Consider the following 23,726-nt stretch of genomic DNA (forward strand, 5'->3'; position numbering starts at 1 on the left):
AAGAGAACCTAGAATTTGACATCTCTGATTATTATTGCCAGCAAAGTGATTACTTAAATAACGGTCCTCCAGAAACTGCAAAAATAGTCCAGCAAAAATGAAGACCTATCACTCTGGACATGTTGTTGTTGTTGTGGTCTTCAGTCCGAGGACTGGTTTCATGCAGCTCTCCATGATACTCTATCCTGTGCAAGGCTCTTCATCTCCAAATAACTACTGCTACTTACATTCTTCTAAATTTACTTAACATATTCATCTTGCCTCGTTGACATGGGAGGTTCAACTGACATTGATCTGACGCCCACCATTTTCTCCATATGATGATTCTGCAGAAGACTGGGATGCATATGAAAACTGCCTTTGGCATCATTTTCAAGTTTTTGTTGTCGCTGCTCCAACTTCTGTGAAGCTTTATTTTTCTCATGGATTTCTCCTCATGTTTATCAGCTTTTGTTTGTCTAGCTCCTCTTCAGGAACCTGCATCTCTCTTTTGATGAAACGTGTCAGATGCCCTTTAATTATCATTGGAACTGTACTCATGTCATTGCTGGGACTGTCAAAAGTGGCTGCAATGGTCATACAGAGCTTGGGCAATGGAACTTCATAGGCTTAGCTATCATTGCCAGTTTCTTACTGAGGCCCACCAGGACTCATACACTGATATGATGGTTTGTGATGCTGTACTATGCCTGCCCCAGATGTGAAGCACACAGGTATGAGGTGGGGAAACAGTAGAGCAGTTGCATACAGTCAGGAAGTATGACCCACAAGCAGCACTCTACTACCCCCCCACTCTGTCTTGCCATCCCTCACCCTCTCCGCCCCAACCTCCTCCATACCTCCACCAACCACACTGCTTCTCCCATAATGCGCTGTTGCTTGCAGTCTGGCCTCTGGAGCCAGAGAAGCGTTCTGGCTGAAAGATTACATGTTTAGCAGTCTTCTGTTGTGTCTGTGCCTGTCTGTGACTAAACATCTTCACTATATGGTGAGTAGCAATCTATTCTTCTCATAGTGTTGTCATTATTCCATTGTGGATTTCCATTGTCTGATTTTTCATAATGGCCTTTCTTCCATCCCATAACCCAGTGCTGTTTTCCTTTGTTATTATTGTATAATGCATTACCATACTCATGTTCCATCCTTTTCTTTCTCTTCTTTCCTGTGTTGCATATGTCACCTCCCAAACCGCACTGCATATTCTTCCATATTGTATCAACTGTCTCTTCTGCACACAACGAATAGCTATAAGATTGTGCTGACTATTAATGCAGCATCTCATGCCCAAGGTTATTCCCACCAATATCATTAATCTTAGATCTTCAAATGGATCACTCTTCCTGCATCACTCTTGCATATTTTTGCATGTTATTTTCCAAACCTTCCTGTGCAACAAAAACTTGTACCTCATCCTACCAACTACTCCAGACCTACTTCCTCTCCAGCCTTAAAATTCTGCTGTTGTGCAGTCCTAAATTCCTGGATCCTATCTCACACACTGAATCTCTTGCCCTCCAGGAACTAGAGCAACATGCAGAATTCCACCTCCAAAAGATCTCTCTAACCTGTTCACTTCCTACTCCTGCCTTGGATTACTACTATCCACCACCTCTACAACAGCCTCCAAACGTCCCCCACATCCCCTCATCGCTGAAAAACCCTGCATCACAGGCCTACTACATTTACTCCACTCCCATGACCAGAACAGAAGGACAACCAAAACACAGTCATGAACCTTTCTTCCAAAAACCTTAATCCCACAGAAGCTCTTTACAAAGGCCTTGTCTTTTGCCCCACTCCCAAATTTAATTGTGCTGGACTTGTTAAAGAGCTTCTCTCCTTCTCCCAGTCCTTACATTGGAAACACTTTTCTGCCACAAACCCACCATTCAGATTCAACCAAAGACCATTGTTAACACCTCTGCCTGACTCAGTTCACTCTTCCCATTCAAACATGATCCAATAACCCCAAAAATCCCCCCCCCCCCCCCCCCAATTCACTTTCCACAATTTCTTACCCTCGGATCTTGCTTCAGTATCATTCCCCAAATCCCACAACATGCAAGGTAACCTTAAATCTACAGAAAGAACTGCAATCCACCACCTAAAAGCTGAACCTGACCTTACATTCCTGCTTACTAATAAAGGCTCCATCACTGTTGTTTTGAACTGCTAGGATTACCTCATAAAAGGACTTCACCAGACCTCAGATTTCTCCACCTACAGACCCTGCCACAGTGACCATGTACCAGATATCCAGCAGGACCTCCAGTCTCTTCTCAAATCCTTAGACCCATCCCAGAATCACTAGCCAGAATCTACCTCCTCCTCACCCCTACCACTCCCTGCATTCCTATCTTCTAGTTGTTTCCTAAAGTTCATAAACACAGCTGTTCAGGATGACCTATTGCAGCTGGTTACTGTGCTCCCACCGAGAGAATCCCTGCTCTTGTAGAACAACACTTTCAGCCCTATCACACACAACCTACACTCCTGTATAAAAGATACCAACTATTTCCTCCACCAACACTCCATGATTCCTGTCCCTTTAACAGTGTCCTGCTCATCATTATTGGTGCCACCTCCTTTTGCACTAACAATCCTAATGCTCATGGCCTTGCTGCTTCTGAACACAAACTTTCCCGACATGTTCCAAACCTAGAACTTCCTTACTGGTCAATATGACCAACTATATCCTTATTAACAATTACTTCTCCTTTGAAGGTGTCACCTACAAACAAAACCAGGATACGGAATGCCCATCCTCATGGCAGTGTCCTACACCAGCTTATTCATGAGCCATCTATAGGAATCTTTCCTAAAAATCAGAGTCCCAAGCCGCTCACCTGCTTTGGATTCATTGATGACATCTTTGTGATCTGGATGAAGTGAGAGGACACCCCATCCATATTTCTCCAGAAACTCAATACCTTTTCCCCCATTCCCTTCACCTGGTTCTCCTCGGCCAAACAAACCACCTTCGTCAACATTGATCTCCATCTCAAAGTTGGCTACATCAGTACCTCCATCCATATCAAATCTACCTCCACTTTGACAGCTGCCGCCCATTCGATACCAAGACGACTCTTCCATACAGCCTCACCACATGTGGCCATTTTATGTGTAGAAATGAGCAGTCCCTCTCAAAATATACAAGGGTCTCACTGAGGCCTTCACAGACCGTAATTAGTCTTCCAATCTTGTACACACACAGATCTCCTGTGCCTTATCTCTTCAGTCACTCACCATCTCCCAATGTCCCACCACCTGGCTGCAGAGGAGTATTCCCCTCGTGTCTAACTACCGCCCATAATTGGAGCAACTGAATCACATTCTCCACTACAGTTTTCACTATCTCTTGTTGTGCTGTGAAATGAGGGAAGTCCATCCAAGTCCACCCACCCTCACACAGTGGTATCCACCATTCACTGAATCTACACAATATCTTCATTCATCCCCACAAAATTCTCGCTACCAACCCCTTGCCTCATGGTTCATATCCCTGTAATAGACCTAGATGCAAGATCTGTCCCCTACATCCTCCCACCCACCAATCACAAGTATCAACTGTCTCATAAAAGGCAGGGCTAGCTGAGAAACAAGTCATGTGATCTACAAGCTAAATTGCAACCGCTATGCTGCTGTCTATGTAGGCATGACAACCAACAGTCTTTCTGTCAATACAAATGACCATAAAAAAAATTGCAGTCAAGAAACAGTTGGATCACTCAGTTGCTGAACATACTGCCCAAAACAATGTTCTTCATTTCAATGACTGCTTCATGGCCTGTGCCTATTGGATGCTTCCTAACAACACCAGCTTTCCTGAATTGTGCAGGTAGCAACTCTCCCTCTAATATATCCCACATTCCCATAACCCTCCTGGTCTCACCTGTCATTAGTCATTGTCCTTCACCCATCTATCTCTTTCCCTGTTCCTTTTCCACCCCCCCCCCCCCCTGGCCCCCTCCTGCAGCTCTCCATCTAACCTCCCAACTGTAGCTAGATGCCCTACCCTCTGCCCACCTTGTCCCTGTATACTTCCACAAGCTGCACTTTACCATCCCCCACTCCTACCCTGCTATCCCTCCCCCTCTCTGTACCAGCCTCATCCTACCCCTATCACCCGGACTGCTTGTCCCATCATGTGCTATTACTCACTGTCTGGCCTCAGCAGCCAGAGAAACAGAGAAAGTGGTCATGTGAGTGAGTCGTGTGTGTGTGTGTGTGTGTGTGTGTGTGTGTGTGTGTGTGTGTGTGTGTGTGTGTGTGTGTGTGTATGCTGTTGAATTAAGAAGAAGGCCTTTTGGCCAACAGCTTACTTGTTTAGCAGTCCTTTTGTTGTGTCTGTCTGTGATTCAAAAGCTCCACTATATGGTAAATAGCAAGCTATCATTTTCATAATATTGAAGATTACCATTTATGATACACACATTATGTATGACCACTTATGCACAATGTGTTCCAACTTAATAAGTAATATCCTTAGTGATATACACAATGCAGCACTGCCACAGGGAATTTCTCCAGACAGGTTAATCTGTGCAATTATTAAACCACTTCATAAGGAAAGATGACAAGGCAGACTTCAACAATTATCATACAACTTCCTTACTGACATCTTTTTCCAAAATATTCAAAAAAGTAATGTAGTCAAGAGTATTTACACACTTAAATGGAAACAATTTATTTAGCATCATCACAGTTTGGGATCCAGAAAGGACACTTGACTGAGAATGCTATTTATACATTCACTCATCAAACAGCACAAGCCTTAAATAAAAGTATGTCACCTGTTGTTATTTTTTGTGATCTCTCCAAGGCCTTCAATTGTGTAGATCATGATTCTCCCTTAGGGAAACTCAAGTCTGATGGCTTTACACACAGCTGATCTGAATCATACTTGACAAACAGAATGGAAAAGGTTGTGTCAAATAATTTTGACGATGTTAGGAAGGTAGAAAATTTTAGTGACTGTGGTAAAATCCCAAAGACATAGTTCAATTTGGGGTCCACTCCTATTCCTTAAACACGGTGAACATTAATCAAACCAACAAACTGTAGGGATGGCTTCCTGATGGGAAATGGAGGAAAAAATGTTCTGTGAACATCTGTCTGGAAATGCTTCATTGGCACTGTACATGGCACTAACGAATGAAAGTTCCTCTGACCATGTGCTGTGTGCTCGTTGTGTGTTGGAGGCTGTGTGATTGACACAGCATGCTGTAAGTAGCAGAATGGTCCAGTATTCATGTCGAGAACAGGTTGAGATGGTGTTTGTGTACAGCCAAGCATATGGAAATGGTCAAGAGTTAGCACGGTCGTCTAAATCTGTGTATGAACAGTCTGTTGCCTCCTTCCATGTTCATCTGTCTGAAAGGACCTATGATCACACAAATGCCCAAAAAAGGTTTGTGTGATCTAGTTGATGCCTATAAGGGTACTTGTTTTGGTACTGCCATACTGCCTTTTGATCATTTACATATCCTTGGCCATACACAATGCCATCTCAGCTTGTTCCTGACATGAATACAGGACCATTCTGCTGCTTACAGTATGCTGTGTTGATTACACAGCCTGCAACACACAGGGAACACATGGCACATGATCAGAGGAACTTTCATTTGTCAGCCCCATCTACTGTGGCAACAGTGCATTTCCAGACACGTTTTCAGAGTACCTTTTTTTCTCTATAGGAAATACATATTTTTGCTAATGAAATTCATCATAAATAATCCATCACAGCTTGAAAAGAACACTGATGTACATACCCACAATAAAAGAGAGCAAAATGACTTTATTATCCATATTTCAAGTTGTTAGTGGCACAGGGAGTAGTTCAATAAGCAGCAATACAAATTTTTAATAATTTGTCCAGTAATATAAAATGTCTGACATGCAGTGAAAATGATAATGTGTTCATTAATGTTAATTCTAATTATGTAAACATATCCTATAAACTGACTAATTCCACATAATTTTGATAAAATAATCATTTACATGAATTATAGAACATGTAACCAATTAACTGAATGATTGAGATGTGATTATACTGGGAATGAGCATTTAAGACTGAGATTGATTGCCACAGTGGTGTGTTCACATGAAAAGGCACATATAAATTCAGAAACAAAAAGTTATAGTACAAAATTATTTTAAGACTGGCCAATTACAACAGTAGGATGCAGGGGAACCTAATGCTCAGATCAAAAACATATATCTCACTGTATACTCATTGAATACAATGTACCTAAGTATAAGACAAGAAATAAGCACATTTACTGCAGACAAAGAACAAATTTACTAGTAACAGTCCTCAGTCCGTATACCAGTGGCTCAGCTGGTACAGTCAATGGAAGGAATCCATAAGAATGCACAATGGCGATCTATTTAAAACAAAGTTAAAACCTTTTCTTGTAAATAATCATCTCTATTTATTGAAAGAATTTTGGTTTGTATATATTTCATATTAACATTTGAAGATAAATGTTATGTGTTAAACCTTTTCACACACACACATATATATATATTAAAAACAAAGATTCCAAGACTTACCAAGCGGGAAAGCGCCGGCAGACAGGCACATGAACAAAACACACAAACACACACACAGAATTGCAAGCTTTCGCAACCGATGGTTGCTTCTTCAGGAAGGAGAGGGAAAGACGAAAGGATGTGGGTTTTAAGGGAGAGGGTAAGGAGTCATTCCAATCCCGGGAGCGGAAAGACTTCCCTTGGGGGAAAAAAAGGACAGATGTACACTCGCACACACACACACATATCCATCCGCACATACACAGACACTTGTCTGCTTGTGTCTGTGCATTAAACTACGTTTTTCTAAATTTAGAGACAGTTGTGATTCATAACACCAAACAGAAATTCTGTCTAAGTCATCCTGTATCCTCCTTCAGTCACTCGATGACAACTTCTTGTAGACTACAGCATAATCAGCAAACAGTTGCAGTTTGCTGTTCAAGTTCCTGACAATAACATGAGGAACACTCACCACTGAGGATAACATACTGGTTTCTATTACTTAAGAAGCCTTTGAAAAATGTAGATATCTGAGAACCCATTCCATATACTTGGACCTCTGATGACAGTCTGCAGTGGAGCACTGTGTCAAATGCTTTCCAGAAATCTAAAAATATGGGAAGTCTCTGTTGCCTTGATACATAGTTTGCAGGATGTCATGAGAGAAAAGGGTAAGCTGAGTTCAGCATGAGCAATGCTTTCTTAATATGTGTCAGTTTGTGAACATATACTTTCCTGCCTTGAGGAAAATTATTATATTTTAACTCAAAATATGATCAAGAACTATGCAGCAAACCAGTGTTGAGGATATTTGTCAGTAATTTTGAACCTGTTATTTTGCCCTTCTTGTATCCCTTCTTATATAAAGGAGTCACTTGCAATTTTTTTCCTCAAATTACTTGGGAGTATACACCTGGAGAGAGATTCATGGTACATAAAAGCCAGGTAAAGGACCATCAATGAAGATTACTCTCTGTTAAACCAAATTGGGATTGCATCTGGACCTGGAATCTTATTGCTTTTCAATTCTTTTAGTCACTTGTCAGCCCCAGGAATGCATATTTCTGTCTTCCATACAGAAGTTTGTGTGATGGTCAAAAGATGGTATGTCTGCTTCACTTTTTAAATGTGAAATTTAAAACTTCAACTTTCGTATTACCACAGAAGACTTCTCCAAAAGTAACTGCATAAGAGGCTTCGACCTGGTTAACAATTTCATATACAACCAGAAATTTTTTGGTATCTTGGCAAGACCTTTTTATAGATGCAATATTTTCTACTAACTTTCACCTGTCAGCATTTCCGTGTTACTTTTTGTTTCCTCAACATTTTCCAAGTTTTGTAATTAAACCATGATGGGTCCTTGTTCTATTTATTCATCACATACTTATCCAGACCAGGATTTACATTTGTTTTCTGTCCTTATTCTATTTACTCATCACATAGTTATCCAGACAATAATTCACAATCAAAAAAACTTTGTTGATAATTCCTCTGTATCCATCATATTGGAACTACATAATGTCCATTCATTGTTCTTCTTTAAAGAAAGAGGGTTTCAAGGAAGTGAACAAGTCAAGGCATACATTACTAAAAGATAAGCAACCCTTAGAAACTTAATCGGTATACTACATTTACAGCTTTACACTGTTTAATAATGAAAACAGCTTACTGTAAACAAATACTTGTGTGACATAGGTCATTCCACATATGTTGGGAACAACTCGTATTTAGTGTCAAACGCTAGAGTATCTTTCTTTACTTTCTTTCCAAAGTAGAAGATTTTTTATTAATTTTATTTAGCTTGAGTACATACAAATAGTTTGTAAGAGTTCTAATGTTCCGACAAGTGTGAATGCGGATCTGGGTTATATCAGCTTATTCCCCCAAACCACTTTCCACTTTTTTACAAAATGGCTTACTTGGAATTTGCAGCCACTCTTCTTTACTGAACAGCTAGTTGCTGGAAACCCTCCTGACTTCTTCTCCGTCGAATAATGCTAGGTACAGGATTTTTTAGACTCTTTCTACTTATAAAATAAGTAGACATACAAACTTTACTTTTTGTCAACTAATGATGTATTTGACCTCCAGACACAATAAAAAAATTCATTTCTCCACAGTTGGATGTTAGAAACAAATTGAGCTACAGTTAAAAAAAATTTGGCTAGGGTACCATGACCTTTCTTAACATGAATCATAAAATTAGTCTTGCCACTAACAAGGTTGAATCAAGAGTCCACAAGAGTACTTTTTCAACTGCTCTTGTTTTAATAACAATAGTCAATCTCACAATAAGCACAGAGCTGCATATGAACTCAATCATTCTTTGTTACACACTCACTAAAACATCTATGGATTGCCCAGCAGGTACTTGTCGGTGCCATTGGATTGCCGCATCTACTTTCTTCCCAAGGCTGATTTTAAACCTGCACACACAAACAAGTGATGCACAGTAGGTAGGATTCTACCATCCCACACTCATATACAGAATACTGTGTTTTCGAGACGGTGGAAGGCTCAGATGTTCTAGAATTTATGCTGAAATTCTCGAATCACTACACAGTCTAACAGTATTTCATTATTAATCACGATTCTAACATTTTCTTCATGTTGTTCTTCTATAACTTCACACATTCCATGGCATTGAAGGCTCTCCTTCATAATGGAATTGACAAAATGTTATGAATAACTATGTTTTCTACAGACCGCATCTAGGAAACAACTAAGTGGAGTAGCATAATGTTTCACACATTGTGTATTAATGGAGTGGAAAAACACTCCACTGAAAGAGAAAAAGGATAAATGACACTATAAAAATATATTTCCTATGATTTTCTAGAGTTCTTTTAAGAGCAAGTTAGTGTAACTTGAAGTTAATATTCGACTGACGTACAGATAAAAACAAGCTAGTGAAAATAATACCTTAAGGCAAATGAAGTATCAAAAAATAATCACACGGAAACTTACATGACTCTCCTGGCTGATTGTCACTTCTTCAACCTTTGTTTTAACTTGAGGCATCCATGGTGGATCTACCACAGGAAGTGATTCAATACCTATCTTTGGTGATGGTAACGTGAATTCTATTCCAGGGGGAGGAACTTTAAATGTCACATGAGCACCTTCCTCCATTCGTGGCCACACTTGATATCTCATTTTCCACAGTACCTGAAACCTGAATAAAAATATCTATTTCAGGAAACATGAATTATTTATGACATTTAAATACAAGCAACTCACATTTCTTTTCTTCTTGTTGTTAAGGGATATTACAGGTTCTTCAAGAGTTTATCTTTTTTATGCACTGACATTCATCCATTTACCCACAATTAACAATCAATACATGATTCACCTTATTCTTTGTCAGTCACTTATAATAACTGTGTTCTTTGCAAGAAGAGGTGTGTTGTCATCTACTTGTTGGTTGAGTTTATGTTATCCATATTCTTTTCCTTAATGAACGGAGCTGCAAATTGTAAAGGAATGTCCTCCTCTAGCATACTTTTCCTCAACAGAAGTAGCTGATATCAGAAATATTTTTGAATTTTGAATAGGTCAATAATATGTCAGCTGTTTTTCTAAAAAAGCTCATATTATTTTGTACATGATGTGTTATATTGCAAGCTAAAATTTATAAAAGGAAATTACTTTATTTTCTTTCTTACAACCGATATGTACTAGCTCTGAATGCACAGCTAAAATTATTTTTTTTCGAAATATTTGAAATTACAAAATATTTGGCATACTTAAAATTTCTATTATCAATGGTACAATTTAGTACTGTTTAGTATCTTTATTTCTGTATTCATCTGTAAATTAATGGAAATTCATTTGTCAAGAAAATTTGTAAACCTTTTGGACTATTGTTATTAACGCAGATTAAGTGGGCATGCCACTGATGTGATCGGGCATGTTTTTTTTATTTTTTATTTTGGGAAGAACAATGTGATTTCGGCTTTCTTACTGTGAAAATTCAAAAGACAGTGTGATATAATAAAATGTGAGATAATAAATTATCATGAAAACAAAAAGCTGCACAGGCTTACTTCAAAATTATTTACATCAGTTGGAACCATGAGAACCTGAAACGTCAAAAATTTCAGCTACAAGAATCAGCCTCTAGACTCTAAGAACAGAGGCCACCTACAAACAAAAAAGATGAGTAAAAAGTTTATTGTAAATCTTACTCTTCCTGTATTTTTGAAAAAGGAGACCTTACCATTGGCAATAGTAGTGACAACAACAAACTGTGGGAGATTACACAGTCCAGCAAAATCTGAAAACACTTGGAAAATTCTGAGTGCCAGCTGGCATGTTTGGTCAATGAACAACATAAGAGTTTGAGTAAAATCTCTGTTATCCTACCGTTGTTATTACTGAAAATTCCAATGTACCCAGCAATTCTAAATTACAAAAGAAAATCTCTATAATCTATACCGAAGTAAGAAATATTCACAAGATGAGATATACACTGACAGAAAAAAATCACAACAGGAAAAAACAACTAATGTCCAATAACTAAATTTCAGGAATACATATGTCTAACTACCATATCTAAGTCATTAACATTGCAAGATGAGGGATAAATGTAAGCACGAGATAAGCCATTGCAAATGTGAAGTGCTGGTACACTAATGACCGATGTAACCACCAAAATGGTGAATGCAAACGCGCATGCATTGTGTTGTACAGCTGCTGGATGTCAGTTTGTGAAAAGGAGTTCCATGCCTACTGCACTTGTTTGATCAATACAGAAACGGTTGTCCGATGGTGTTGCATATAGGCTCGACTGGAGACTTATCTAGCGATAGAGCAGGCAAAGGCAAATAACAACACTCCGTAGAGCACACTGGGTTACAACAATGGTAATGGTGAGGGTTATACTGTTGGAAAATGCTATCTGAAATGCAGTTCATGAATGGGAGTACAACACGCTGATGTAGAAATTTGCAGTCACAGTGCATAAGATAACCATGCGAGTGCTCCTGCAGTCATACAAAATTACACCCTAGGCCATAGCTCCAGGTGTAGGTCCAATGTGACTAGTACACAGACAAGTCAGTTGCAGGCTGTCAATTCATCAACTTCTAAACAACAATTGGCCATCACTGGAACTGAGGCACAGTCAGCTTTCATTAGAAAACACAACAGACCTCCAGTCAGCCCACCAATGAGCTCTAACTTGACATCAATGAAGTAAATAGCGCCAGTGAAATGCATGCTGCATGGCATCTGCTTGGAGCTGTCCTTGAATGGCTGATTTGTAACAGTTCATTGTGTCACTGTGATGCCAACTGCTGCTCAAATTGCAGATGCAGTATAATGTGCCAGAGCCATATGCTCAACACGACAGTCCTCCCTCTGGGTAGTGCAATGTGGCCACCCAGATGCAGGTATTCTTGGGACCGTACACTCTTGTGACCACTGCTGCTAGCAATCATATACACCCTTTGACATAAAACTTGACCGACGGCAGGCCGCTGCAGAGGCTAAGTCCGCGCCGCTCTCGACATGGGACAAATAAACTGACTAACTCGCTAATTCTCCAAGTCCAGCTATCTGCACAATCTGGCAACACTGTGGACTGTGGCACTTCCTGGAGGAAGTCTTGTCCCATGTTAGAGAAAATGGAGACTGTTTATGTCTGTGGTCTAGCAGTAGTGTGCATTGTTTCTGTCTACAATGTCTGTGCATCGGACCAGCTGGCACAAAAAATTTTTATAGCCTCTTCTGTCTGAATACTGAAGATATGAATGTAATAGTTGTGCAGATTCAATCTATCTCACTTTGTGACACAGCGATAACAAAATTTTATCCAGTAACCAATATGCAGCAGATTTCTTGCAGACTGTCCTCCTCTGGATGTCATATGGGACAAAGCACCAGGATTCATTTGCTGGCTACCGGCAGCGGCCGTGGCAACAGCAGCGGTGCTGCCCTCCCCTGTTCCTTATTGAAAGCTCCTGCTACTGCCCATCGCTTTTGATAATTTAAAACACTTCATTATAAATAAACATTGCTCCACAGAAAATTTCTACGATTTCTATTCATGCTTGAAAGCAACAGAGACAGACACCCTGATTAGTAGATCAGTACTGTATTACATTAATTGACAGGAGCTGAGGGTATGGCCCAAAATTTATATTATAGACTGGGATGAAATTAAACCACCTCACTACACTCTATGAATTTATAAATGCTTCATACCTCATTTCTTTTCCTTTCAAAGTTAGTTATTTGTGCAACTTTTGGCCAATATTCGGATGTTTTCGTCAAACCAGAGTGAGCGTCTGTGGTGTAAAGTGTATTACAGTTTTTGTTTCATTCTTTATGGTAAGTCTATGCGGTAAACTGTGCGAATACCTTGCAATGCATGCTCTGTAGCAGTGCAGGCCACTGCACATTTGGAGTTCCATGTATGGATTCATGAAGTATTTAACGTTGATCAGTAGTGACAGCTAAGCTCATCAGATTTAAACCAGAAAAAATTATTGTTTTTGAGGTTTCAGAGAACAGAAAGAAATTGCTAATGCCGCAGTCAGAAAATGTCTACAGTTAAATGCTACTGCAAAAATTTAGAAGAGAGGAACTATATTAATGAACATGTTCACTTCATAAACAACCTCCTGACATATTAGATCTGTATGATGAACAAAGCTCAAATTCGTATGATTGACAGTTGGTTTGAATCTTTTCAGAAACTATTTTACAGCGAAGCACCTTGGCATTTGCACAGCAGACATCCATGATATTAACATAATTTACTAAGCTGAAATTGTTCAAAGATTTATGTGTAGAGGCATTCTTCAGATTTCATGTAAGGAATTTTTACTAGCAGTTTGCAATTCCATTAATTAAAATGTTAAATAAAAGGTTGTGTTCAGCGGCTTTCACCGAGGTTGGAACTTCCATCTCTTATAGCACTAGGTTCACAATACATAAGGGAACCACTGAGCTAACAACACAAATGGCGGCAACGGGTGGACTATAGTCACTGCGATATTGCCTGAGCTTCAAAATACAACATTAAACACACAAACCTGTGTTACTAATGTGAAGAATGCTGTTCTTGGAGTCTAGAAATTAAATATACTTTCTAAGTGTCTCATCTTACAGTGGATTATATCATATGAGTCTTCGATGTGAACAACGAATGCCAAGTGAATTTAGAGAGGTTATGTCAGGCTACACCCAGAAGTAAATCCACTATTACAGAGTTGACAGATACTTACTACCACGCTGAAAATTCTCAGCTCTCTTACGACACAGCTCTTTAGCAAAATGCTTGTCGTCATTGTCTGATATGGTTCTTCAGGGGGAAGATGCGTGCGCACGTTTTGTTTTTATGCGGCGTTCTCCCCTGATAGTTTCTGATGTCACCTTGTGGACTATGTATACATTTGAGGCATTCAGTTATCATTCATCCAGAATCATACAAGTTTCAGCTTCTGGCATGTAAGAAGGCTGTTGGCACCAAAAGTATGTCATTTATAAATAGGGAAAGCAAAATAGGTGATTCAGTGTTTCATTTGCAGCATACATATAGAATGTCATGATGACCATGAGAGTGAAGAAATATGTTGGTAGGGATGGAAGAAAGAAGAGACGCAGTCAACAAATATTCCATTCCTCATGGCATTCATTTCATTTGAGATTTAAGAAGAGGTATAATGGGATATTACTTTCGTTAACACGAAAGCTATGCCGCACATATGGATAATGAGGAAGTCTGTGTGTTAAGTAGTCTAAGTAGCCTGATTATTGTTTCCATAATGCTACCCTCTTGGAATTCATAAAGCAGGCAGCTGTATCCCCCCCTCCTCCCCCCCCCCCCTCCCCCCCCCTGGACGGTTAGGTGTTCTAGTCCTCCCCTGGGCATGGTTGTGTGTGTTGGCCTTATTATAAGTTAGTTTAAGTAGTTTCTACATCTAGGGACTGATAATACTAGCAGTTTGGTCCCTTAGCCATTAGAACTTAAAAAAGAGCAGTAGTGGAAGAAATTGATAAGATAAAGCTTTTGCAGAAAAACTGGGACTAATGAAAAAAACAGCTATAGTTATACAAATTGAGCACTTTACTACAGCAGTGACTTGTTCACAAAATAGTAAATAAAGCCCTTACCATAATTGTAGCTGATGTATACAGCTCGCAATGTGAAACATGAGAGTACAGCCACCTTTTGCATGAAGCGACCACTTTGAACTGAAATTCGTTTCCTAACTCAAAACTACTCCTTCTGTGGTAATTATTCACAATATTTGATTGAGATAACACGAAAATATTAAATGGATGTAGCAGATACAACACAGTACTACAGCCGCAAATCACTCTCATACCAACACAGTTGCCAAATAAGGTGCACAATGTTGTGAGTCCTTGACTATGTTAGTGACAAGAAGATTTCGTTTTCTTAGCAGGAATTCTTCATGAACAGATGTGCATACAATGCAATCCGAATGACAGATATGATGGTATGCCTACATGTCTAAAAGGAGCAGAAAACCTAATTGTTAACCCTTTGAGTAATATTCCCATGTCTGTGTCTCATATCATGGTTAAAGCCCATTTATTACCACTTTTTATGCTTACCGACTATTACCTACATCATCAAATAACAGCAGAAATGGAGAGAAATACTTTCGGAGTAGACGCCTTGAATATTTGAATTCATTTTCAGATGTAGCAGGTTTTCTTTTTCAATAAAGCTATTGTTTGTTTTTCCAGACAACATTTCATATCCTTTTTACTTCTGCTGCAGCAGTTATTTCGCTGCCCATATGAGAAACCTTGCCTACGACTACCATCATCTCATTTCCTGACCTAATACCCTCGGCAAGTATTGATGGTATACCTGAAACAATGTTAAAGAAGAGTGCACCAAACCTAATTGAAATACTCAAACACTTATGTGACTGCTCACTTCAGGCAGGCACTTTCCCCGATGTATTGAAAACATCAAAAGTTATTCCTGTATATAAAAAAGGTGATAAAGACAATGTACCTGTAAATAACTACAGACCCATCACAATTTCCTCCTGCATCTCTAAAGTACTGGAAAAAGTTATGTATGACAAACTTATGAAATTTATAAATAAAAACAGCATCGTATGTAATGAACAACATGAATTCAGAAATAAGAGGTCTACGACAACTGCCGTCTATGAGTGCATCAATTCCATCTTAAACCTGATGGACAAAAAACAGGAAACAATAGGAGTATTCATTGACTTGTCAAATGCTTTTGACATGGTGGACCATAAAATTCTGCTACCAAAGCTTGAAACATATGGTATTCGAGGTCTGTCCACCAAGTGGATCAGTTCCTTCCTGACTAATTGTAAGCAGGCAGTGCATACATGAACTAAGCTTAAATGTTGATGCACTCAAAACAATCATATTTGCAGATGACACCACGATTCTACTAAAAGGAAACAACGATGAACAGTTACAGCAGATGGTAAATGCGGTCACGAAACAATTTAGCAGCTCGGCACAGAGTAATCAGCTTGTAATAAACAGTAAGAAAACCATTGCTCTAAAATTCCACCATGTTCCTAACAAGGACATGTTTATCCCGTCAGTCTCTATCAATGACGAACCAGTTGGTAACATTACTGAAACCAAATTCCTAGGACTCTGGCTGCAGAGTAACATCAGATGGAATAAGCATATTGAATATCTCAATGCAGAACTGAGCAAAACATGTTACCTTCTTTCTTCATTAAAATCATGCTGTAGTGAGAAAACAGTATTGAATGCATATCATGCGTACTTTCATTCTCGTATTAGATATGGGATCACCTTCTGGGGAAACTCTAAAACAGCTAATAGCACTTTTAAACTACAAAAATGGGACATTAGAATCTTGTTTGGGTGCAAGCCTATAGAGACTCTTGTAAACCCGTTTAAGAAATCTGGTATTCCTCCATTACCATTTGTATACATTATGGAAGCCTTTTTGTTCTTTAAATTATTTGTGATAGATAAGGACTGGAGACTGCAAAAAAACGGTGATATACATGATCACTTTACCAGACAAAACAGAAACTTACATATGACTCAAATCAGCACAGAACTGTGCCAAAAAGGCACTGTTGACATGGGAGTTAAGCTTTATAACAAACTTCCAGAAAACATAAAAGCTATCACAGAGATAAATACATTTGAAAAATCTCTAAAGTCATATTTACAGCATCACTGCTTTTACTCTATTGAAGAATATTTAAATTCATGAAATGTGTTACATAAATACTTATGTGTAAAGTGTATTATTGCAGCCTTCAATATGTATGCCTTGAAATGACTTTCAGCCTGTATATTTATAACTTGACTTGTCCAATGTCTTATGCTTAAGCTGCTATGTAAACAGGACCAATAAAAAATACAATGCAATACAATATAATGCATAGCCTTTCTTAATTTTACTACTGCTCATTACCCGTTTATTAAAAGCTATACACTAAGGAAAGAAAAATAATATCTACCTGTAATGTTTGCTGTGATGCAATCAGGAAATTGTGCTTATAAAAGTGCTCAGAACTGCTGAACAAGCCTTTCAATTTGCAACACACTCCAGACTGAATGAAAGAAAATAATATTAAGAGGAGCAAGTTGACCATAGTGAGTGTGGGGAGGGTTTGGTATAGTGCTGTGAAGTTGGACCAGTTTCCGTCGAATTTAGTTCCTGATAGACCAAAATGTGATCTAGATACAAAAGCATCACTGTACTTATATTGGTAACTACTTCCAACATGTAACTGATAGAATATCTGGTCACGTTAGGTAGCATTTCACTTGCAGCCATCACTAGTTTTAATTTCAGCCCATTCCTTGATGACGCACTGAAATGTTTTCGAACTTTTCTCATTGTTTACTACCTCAGAGATTTTCTTATACGTTACAACGTGTGTTAGTCACACTGTAAGTTAGACTAAAGGTTGTGAAGTGACTTCTGAAATTTTCCCGGCGTATTTGTTCTTCTAATAATTTCCGGGTATGCAGCCGGATCCCGTCGACATTCTCACCTGATGATGGCCGGACGTCTCTGGGCCGAAATATTGTGGCGGAATGTCAACGGGATCCGGCTGCATACCCGGAAATTATTAGAAGAATAAAGGTTGTGAATTTTGCAGGCACTTGGATTTTTTCTGTTGCTTCCACATTGTGATGACTTCATTGAAATTCTTTATAACTCAATATGTATCCTAAGTACTCCACTTGCTCTTGGAAGAATTCACACTTTTGTAGATTGCATTTTAGTCCAGTTTGCTGAAGTGTCTGAAGCAGGAGATGTAAGTTTGCAAGCTGTTGTCTCTTGTAGTGCCATTTACTAATATATCATCCAAGTAATTGACTATGTTTGGAATGTTTTGGATCAGATGCTCCAAAAAATGTTGGAAAATTGTTAGTGCACTAAGAGTTCTGAAAGGCAATACCAGTTGTATCTGTGCAAACACGTCAAGCTAGCAGCCAGAAGTGTGAAAGTCTAGCGAGGCATACAGGAAATTCGCTCAACTTGCCTAGACTATATGACACATGAACCCAGAAACCTGTTAATGTTGAACCACTTTATACACAGAATGGTATTATTTTATACTTGGCATCAGAAAATTTAAGACTTTCTCAAGTCATTAGTGAGTCATTGCAAGTATTAAATTACTTCTGTCTTCCAGTTTTATGTATCTTTCTTTATTTTACACTGTAATTACAAAATGGTAATCTATCAAGGGTATTTAAATAGGGTGAGTGGCAAATGACAGTGTACTACAGCATACTTTTTGCAAGTATAGATGAAAATTGTAGTTAATACCACTTGTCAGAAAATGCTGTAAAGAGTCTAAATTACAGCAATTTGCTGTGGTGCTTGAGGCCTTCAGTTTTATTAGAGACAACACAGTGGAGGAAGGTAGCAAATTAGGAGAGGTTATTGTAACTGTTTATCAATCCCACAAATTGAAGTGTTCTGAAAATTGGATACTCTCTAGACATGAGTATGTCTCAAACATATTGCTTATACTGAAAGCAGCTTTCAGAAACTTGAACTGTTGCACTGACTCCTGGGTAATGGTCACTGAGAATAGTTGTTGCCACATATCTGTCATATTAGAAAAATATGATCTGATGTTACTAATATAATTAATTCTGTCTTGTCTAATAACATGATAATTACAAAATGTATTTACACTTAATATCATCTTAGTAGTTTGTTTGTGAATGTCACTACACTTACAGAAGCAACTCCTCAATTGGATTCACAAGACTCAGTAAACCCAGTTCCAGACAGTCCAGAACAGAACAATCTAAGGCTGTCAACAGACACTGACCAGAGAACCTCCACATTAGCAGCCAATCCAGTGACCACTAGGTCACAGATGAGGTATGTATTTTCAAAAGTATTTTGACATCTAGTCATGCTCTGAGTCTTAATTTCTTCATGGCTTAATGTTCATTAAGATAAACATGAAGATAATAACAGAACAACATGAAAAATGACTTTAAAAAATCAAAACAAAGTGTTGCCTTAAGTGAATGATAAGATTTAGAAGCCCTAGAATATTTTTTTCTATCTCATAGTTTAGAGCTATGCCTATATCTAAGTTGAAATGTCAGTCACTAACATATCAGTTACCTATTTTGCGCATATCAGTTCCCTTATACATAAGTAAATGTATTTTCGTTTTTCTTGCATATTTCACATCCTTGAACATCATTTCCCTATGAGTAAGCGCAATGAACATCATATCTGATCTAATCTCACATGAATTGTTATTTTTAAAATGATTTTTTCCAACAAAGCATGCTGCTGAACACTCATGGTCTCAGCTGAACTAACCTGAGTATTGCATTGATACGAACAGCAGGTGTCTGATTCTGGAGGCCATTGTGCATTATATCTGTTGCTTGTGTTGGTGCTCGCACAGCACCAAGAATAAAGAGTGAAGCTGCTACAGCAGCAACTTCTTGGCTGTGTTCCAGTAGGAGTTCCCATGCTACAGGAAGCATATTCACAAAGTGCTCCTCAGAAAGTACTACAGCACCTTTTACTAGTACTGCTAGTGGAGCATGGAAAACTTCACGCACCTGAAACATTATTTTTATTTGAACTTTAATGTGAAATGGAATAAAGTAAGGTGTATGAATTTAATAATATTAAATTCACTTATGACTATATCATGCACTAGATTAATGAATACACAAGGTGCTCCAAAGGACAATTTTGTAAATGCTTATAAATTTATTGTGATGAATCACACAGCTGCTTCTGGTATCATTAAAAATTTTGACATGTGTTGTGGCACAGTAATTCAATACACAATAAGTGCTGGTGTCAACTGTTCATCTGGATTCTTTCACCAGTGATGAATATGTACATCATAACTTTTTTAACACCAGAACTGAGGAAGCACTGCAGAATTTTTTACTCTTAGCAGTAGAGATTTTCAGTAGCCATGAAATTTTAAGAAAGTAATTAGTTTTTTCATGGGGATTTGCTGTTCAGTGTGTTATAACAAATCCTCAAGATAATGAAACAATAGAAAATCTAGGACGGAATGGATGTAAAGTTGTTACTCGCCAGATGTTGGCTCGCAGATAGGCACAACAAAAAGACTGTTACAAATAAAGCTTTCAGCCATTGAAGGCCTTAGTCAACAATAGACGACACACACACATACACACCCACACACACACACACACACATACACACACACACACAAAAGTGCACGCTTGCATGAACGCAACTCACACATACGACTGCAGTCTCAGGCAACTGAAACCACACTGCGAGCAGCAGCACCAGAGCATGATGGGAGACATGACTGGGAGGGGGTAAGAAGGAGACTGGGGTGGGGAGTGGGAGGGATAGTATGGTGGGGCTGGTGGGCAGTTAAGTACTGCAGATTAGACGGTGGACAGGAGAGACGTGGGGAGGGGGGGAGGGGGGAATAGGAAGTAGTGGAAAAGAAGAGAAGAAAAAAGACTGAGTGTGATGGTGGAATGACAGCTGTGCACCACTGGAATGGAAACAGGGAAGGCACTGGATCGTTGAAGATAGTGACTAAAGAACGTTGAGGCCAGGAGGGTTACGGGAATGTACGATGAACTGCAGGGAAAGTTCCCACCTGTGCAGTTCAGAAAAGCTGGTGTTGGTGGGAAGGATCCATACTGCACAGGCTGTGAAGCAGTCATTGAAATGAAGGATGTCATGTTTGGCAGCATGCTCAGCAATGAGGTGGTCCACTTGTTTTGTGGCCACAGTTTGTCGGTGGCCATTCATGCAGGCAGACAGCTTGTTGGCTGTCATGCACACATGGAATGCAGCACAGTAGTTGCAGCTTAGCTTGTAGACTGGTTTGACAGGTAGCCCTGCCTTTGGTGGGATAGTTGATGTTCGTTTCCTTTTCAGAATATTGTTACAAATCCTCAAAATATCCATAAAAATTAGATGACAACACAGAGCAAGTGAGGGTAATAGTTTTATAAAACCAGGGTGTATAAGCGGACAAGGAAAAAAAATTCCCGGATTTTTCCTGGTTAAAAATACACTTTCTCCTGGACGAAGACACACTTTTTCCTTGTTATTAAAATACAGTATATTTTCCCTCAGAACTGTAAAACTTATCAATCCTTTGAATGGTTATGTTCTTATACATGGACATAGAATTTCCCGGCACTTTAGTAAACAAAAGTCAGGGATGGAAACTCCTTCTGGAAAGATTTTTGATGTGCAGCAACATGTACACTCTGTATTTTCGTATTATGAAAGTATAAATTCGAATTCCACCAAACACCGCATGTTACTTTCTGAACCACTGTAATCGAGATTGCAATGCACTTTTTTAAGCCAGTCATAGCACATTTCATGTGATCTCACCAGCTGATGACAGCGGGTATTCACACCACAGGACATGTGATGTAGTCAGCTAATAGCAATATCACTATTAAGAAGCGCGGATACACAAACAGGAAAGTTAATGTTTTAAATTAATATACATAGTGTTGCTACAAGAAAAGCAAAGCTTTCACATATAATATTGGTCTCTAAGGTTAATAAGCTTAAAGAGAAGCTAAGCTTTCACATATAATGTTGATATTTTTTGCATGTGTTACTCTTTAGGATATATCACACAAATGCAGGAGTAAAATTTTTAGCCAAATCCAGTGACTTGTCCTCAAAGTTTTCCACAAATAAATTAGCTAGCACAGAGGAGAGAGAGTTTCCCATAGCACTACTTCAATTTGCTCATAATAACGACATGAATGTCTGATCTTCTGGGCTTAAAATACTTCTACATGGCTCATCATCAAACGCTCTGTGATTTACAAAATTCATTGTACATTCTTGCACATAGTTCAATTTGCGTAAAAGGAAATTTACATTGAAACTAACGCTTTTCAACCACCATTTGCATTATTTTCCTGTGGCCTGTTAGAAATAGGTTCGTTTCAATAGTCGTCAGAACGTGCCAGATAACAAGCGCCACCGTGCTTTGGCAGCTGTTATGACACAGGAAGCCCATATCGTCGTACGTGTAAAACATTAAAAGATCTTACATTATGTCATAAAAGAAAAAATACTCCAAGAGCATTGGAATTTTATGAACCATACTATAATGGCACATTTAAGGTGCATAGTTAATGAGCACATTTGTATGTCTTGATTGCCAATGAAATAGGCCTCGGCCTGATATTAAGCTTTTAGCTGTGGGTTTTGGGATGTAAATTTTCTTGGAGTACCAGTACCATATTAACTCATTTTTGATTCTTTCTTATGGCATAATGCCACACATGCTAGAAGATGAAAACGTGCACTTGAAATGCAGCGAGCGGTTGGAATTAGTCAATAGTGTGGAACTAAACACTTTGTTTCACACACACTGACTACCTCAGCATACAAGATTAATAAAAACCAAATTTCTTTAGCAAACTGTCAAAAATAACTTCATTGTTCTGCAAGAAAATTAAAGCATGGCTGTCAGAAAAGTAGAATAAAATCTGAAACTAATAACATATATCTGCCTTCTGTAATTATGTGAATGTATTTTAATTCACTTGATAGCTCCCGGTCTCAGAAATCCATTTTCTTTTCATTTGACGTGAGAGCAGTAAATGAAGAGGAAACACCAAAATCACTAAATGTAAACACAGGTCATGTGGAGACTACACACTTGCTCACTATAACTCAGACTGCTCTGCACATCAGCCTCGGATCTACGATATTTCCGAACCAGGGCAAAATTAAGATTGTGCCCCCCCCCCCCCCCCCCCTTCCTTGCACTTTCAGCCCTCCCTCTGACCAGTCCCCTCCCTCGAGCGTTTGAGATATGATGTCAAAAATTTAAAAAAAAATACTCGAATTTTCAAAAATATGTTCATTTTGTAGTGCACAGCTTTTTGAAGAGTCTGATACATAAAACATACATGTTCGAGGACATGTAAGACATGTTATTTGGTCTTAAGTGTTCCAGAGTGCAGTGCCACCCCTCTTCACACAGCACTGTTTTATCGCACGTCACTGTATTTCGCTCCGTGGAATTGAAACATGTATATTTTGCATTGGATGCCATCAAACTATATTCAGGTCAGTGGAAATTATAATGTCCTGTGGTGCCTCTCCTGCTTACAGTCAACTAGTTTGACATCCTGCCCCTCTTTTAAAAAATCTTGGAATTAATTATGGATGGGATTATTTGTAATCGGGAGAACAAGAATTCTTCAGAAAATTTGCACTCTTTATTGCCTGTTAGCTAATAACTTTCTGTTTTGGGTGAAATAAAATTAAATATAGGATACATAAAACCAGTAAAGACAAGAGACATGCAATACACTACACATTTCTTCAATCCTTAGCTCCTAGAATTGTTTTCTCTCCAATCCTGATACAGCTTTACATGGCGTGCTTTCCTTTCGGCGAAAGAATCAGTTACCTCATCAAAGTTTGTCGAACTTTTTGCTACATGAAAAATCGAAATATTGTTGTCTAATACTGCATAAGCTGTTAATACAAATAGTACCCAAGACTGTTGTGGTTTCTCTATTTGATTATGTATATTTGTCACTGTCTGCTAGGTAGAACAAAATAGGCCTTTTTAACACTGCAGAAATTGTAACACACACCAAATAAACAAGACTGTTTTGGCAGAAATTGTCATTTTTATTACACAACAGAATATAATTCACGAAGACGC

At 38.7% G+C, this 23,726-nt stretch overlaps 1 protein-coding gene across 4 annotated transcripts in view; it reads right to left on the reverse strand.

Annotated features, from left to right (window-relative positions):
* The window catches only part of LOC126278568 (protein unc-80 homolog), a 953,735-nt gene that overhangs the window by 345,019 nt on the left and 584,990 nt on the right, over nt 1–23,726 (reverse strand). For all 4 annotated transcript variants that reach the window (XM_049978772.1, XM_049978771.1, XM_049978773.1 and 1 more), the window contains 2 exons: nt 19,373–19,620; nt 9,508–9,715 (listed from right to left, as the gene is read on the reverse strand). In XM_049978772.1, the coding sequence (XP_049834729.1) occupies nt 9,508–9,715; nt 19,373–19,620 (456 nt within the window). The remainder of the gene's footprint in view (nt 1–9,507; nt 9,716–19,372; nt 19,621–23,726) is intronic.

This window comes from Schistocerca gregaria, chromosome 6 (assembly GCF_023897955.1).
Source record: "Schistocerca gregaria isolate iqSchGreg1 chromosome 6, iqSchGreg1.2, whole genome shotgun sequence".
Lineage (NCBI taxonomy): Eukaryota > Metazoa > Arthropoda > Insecta > Orthoptera > Acrididae > Schistocerca > Schistocerca gregaria.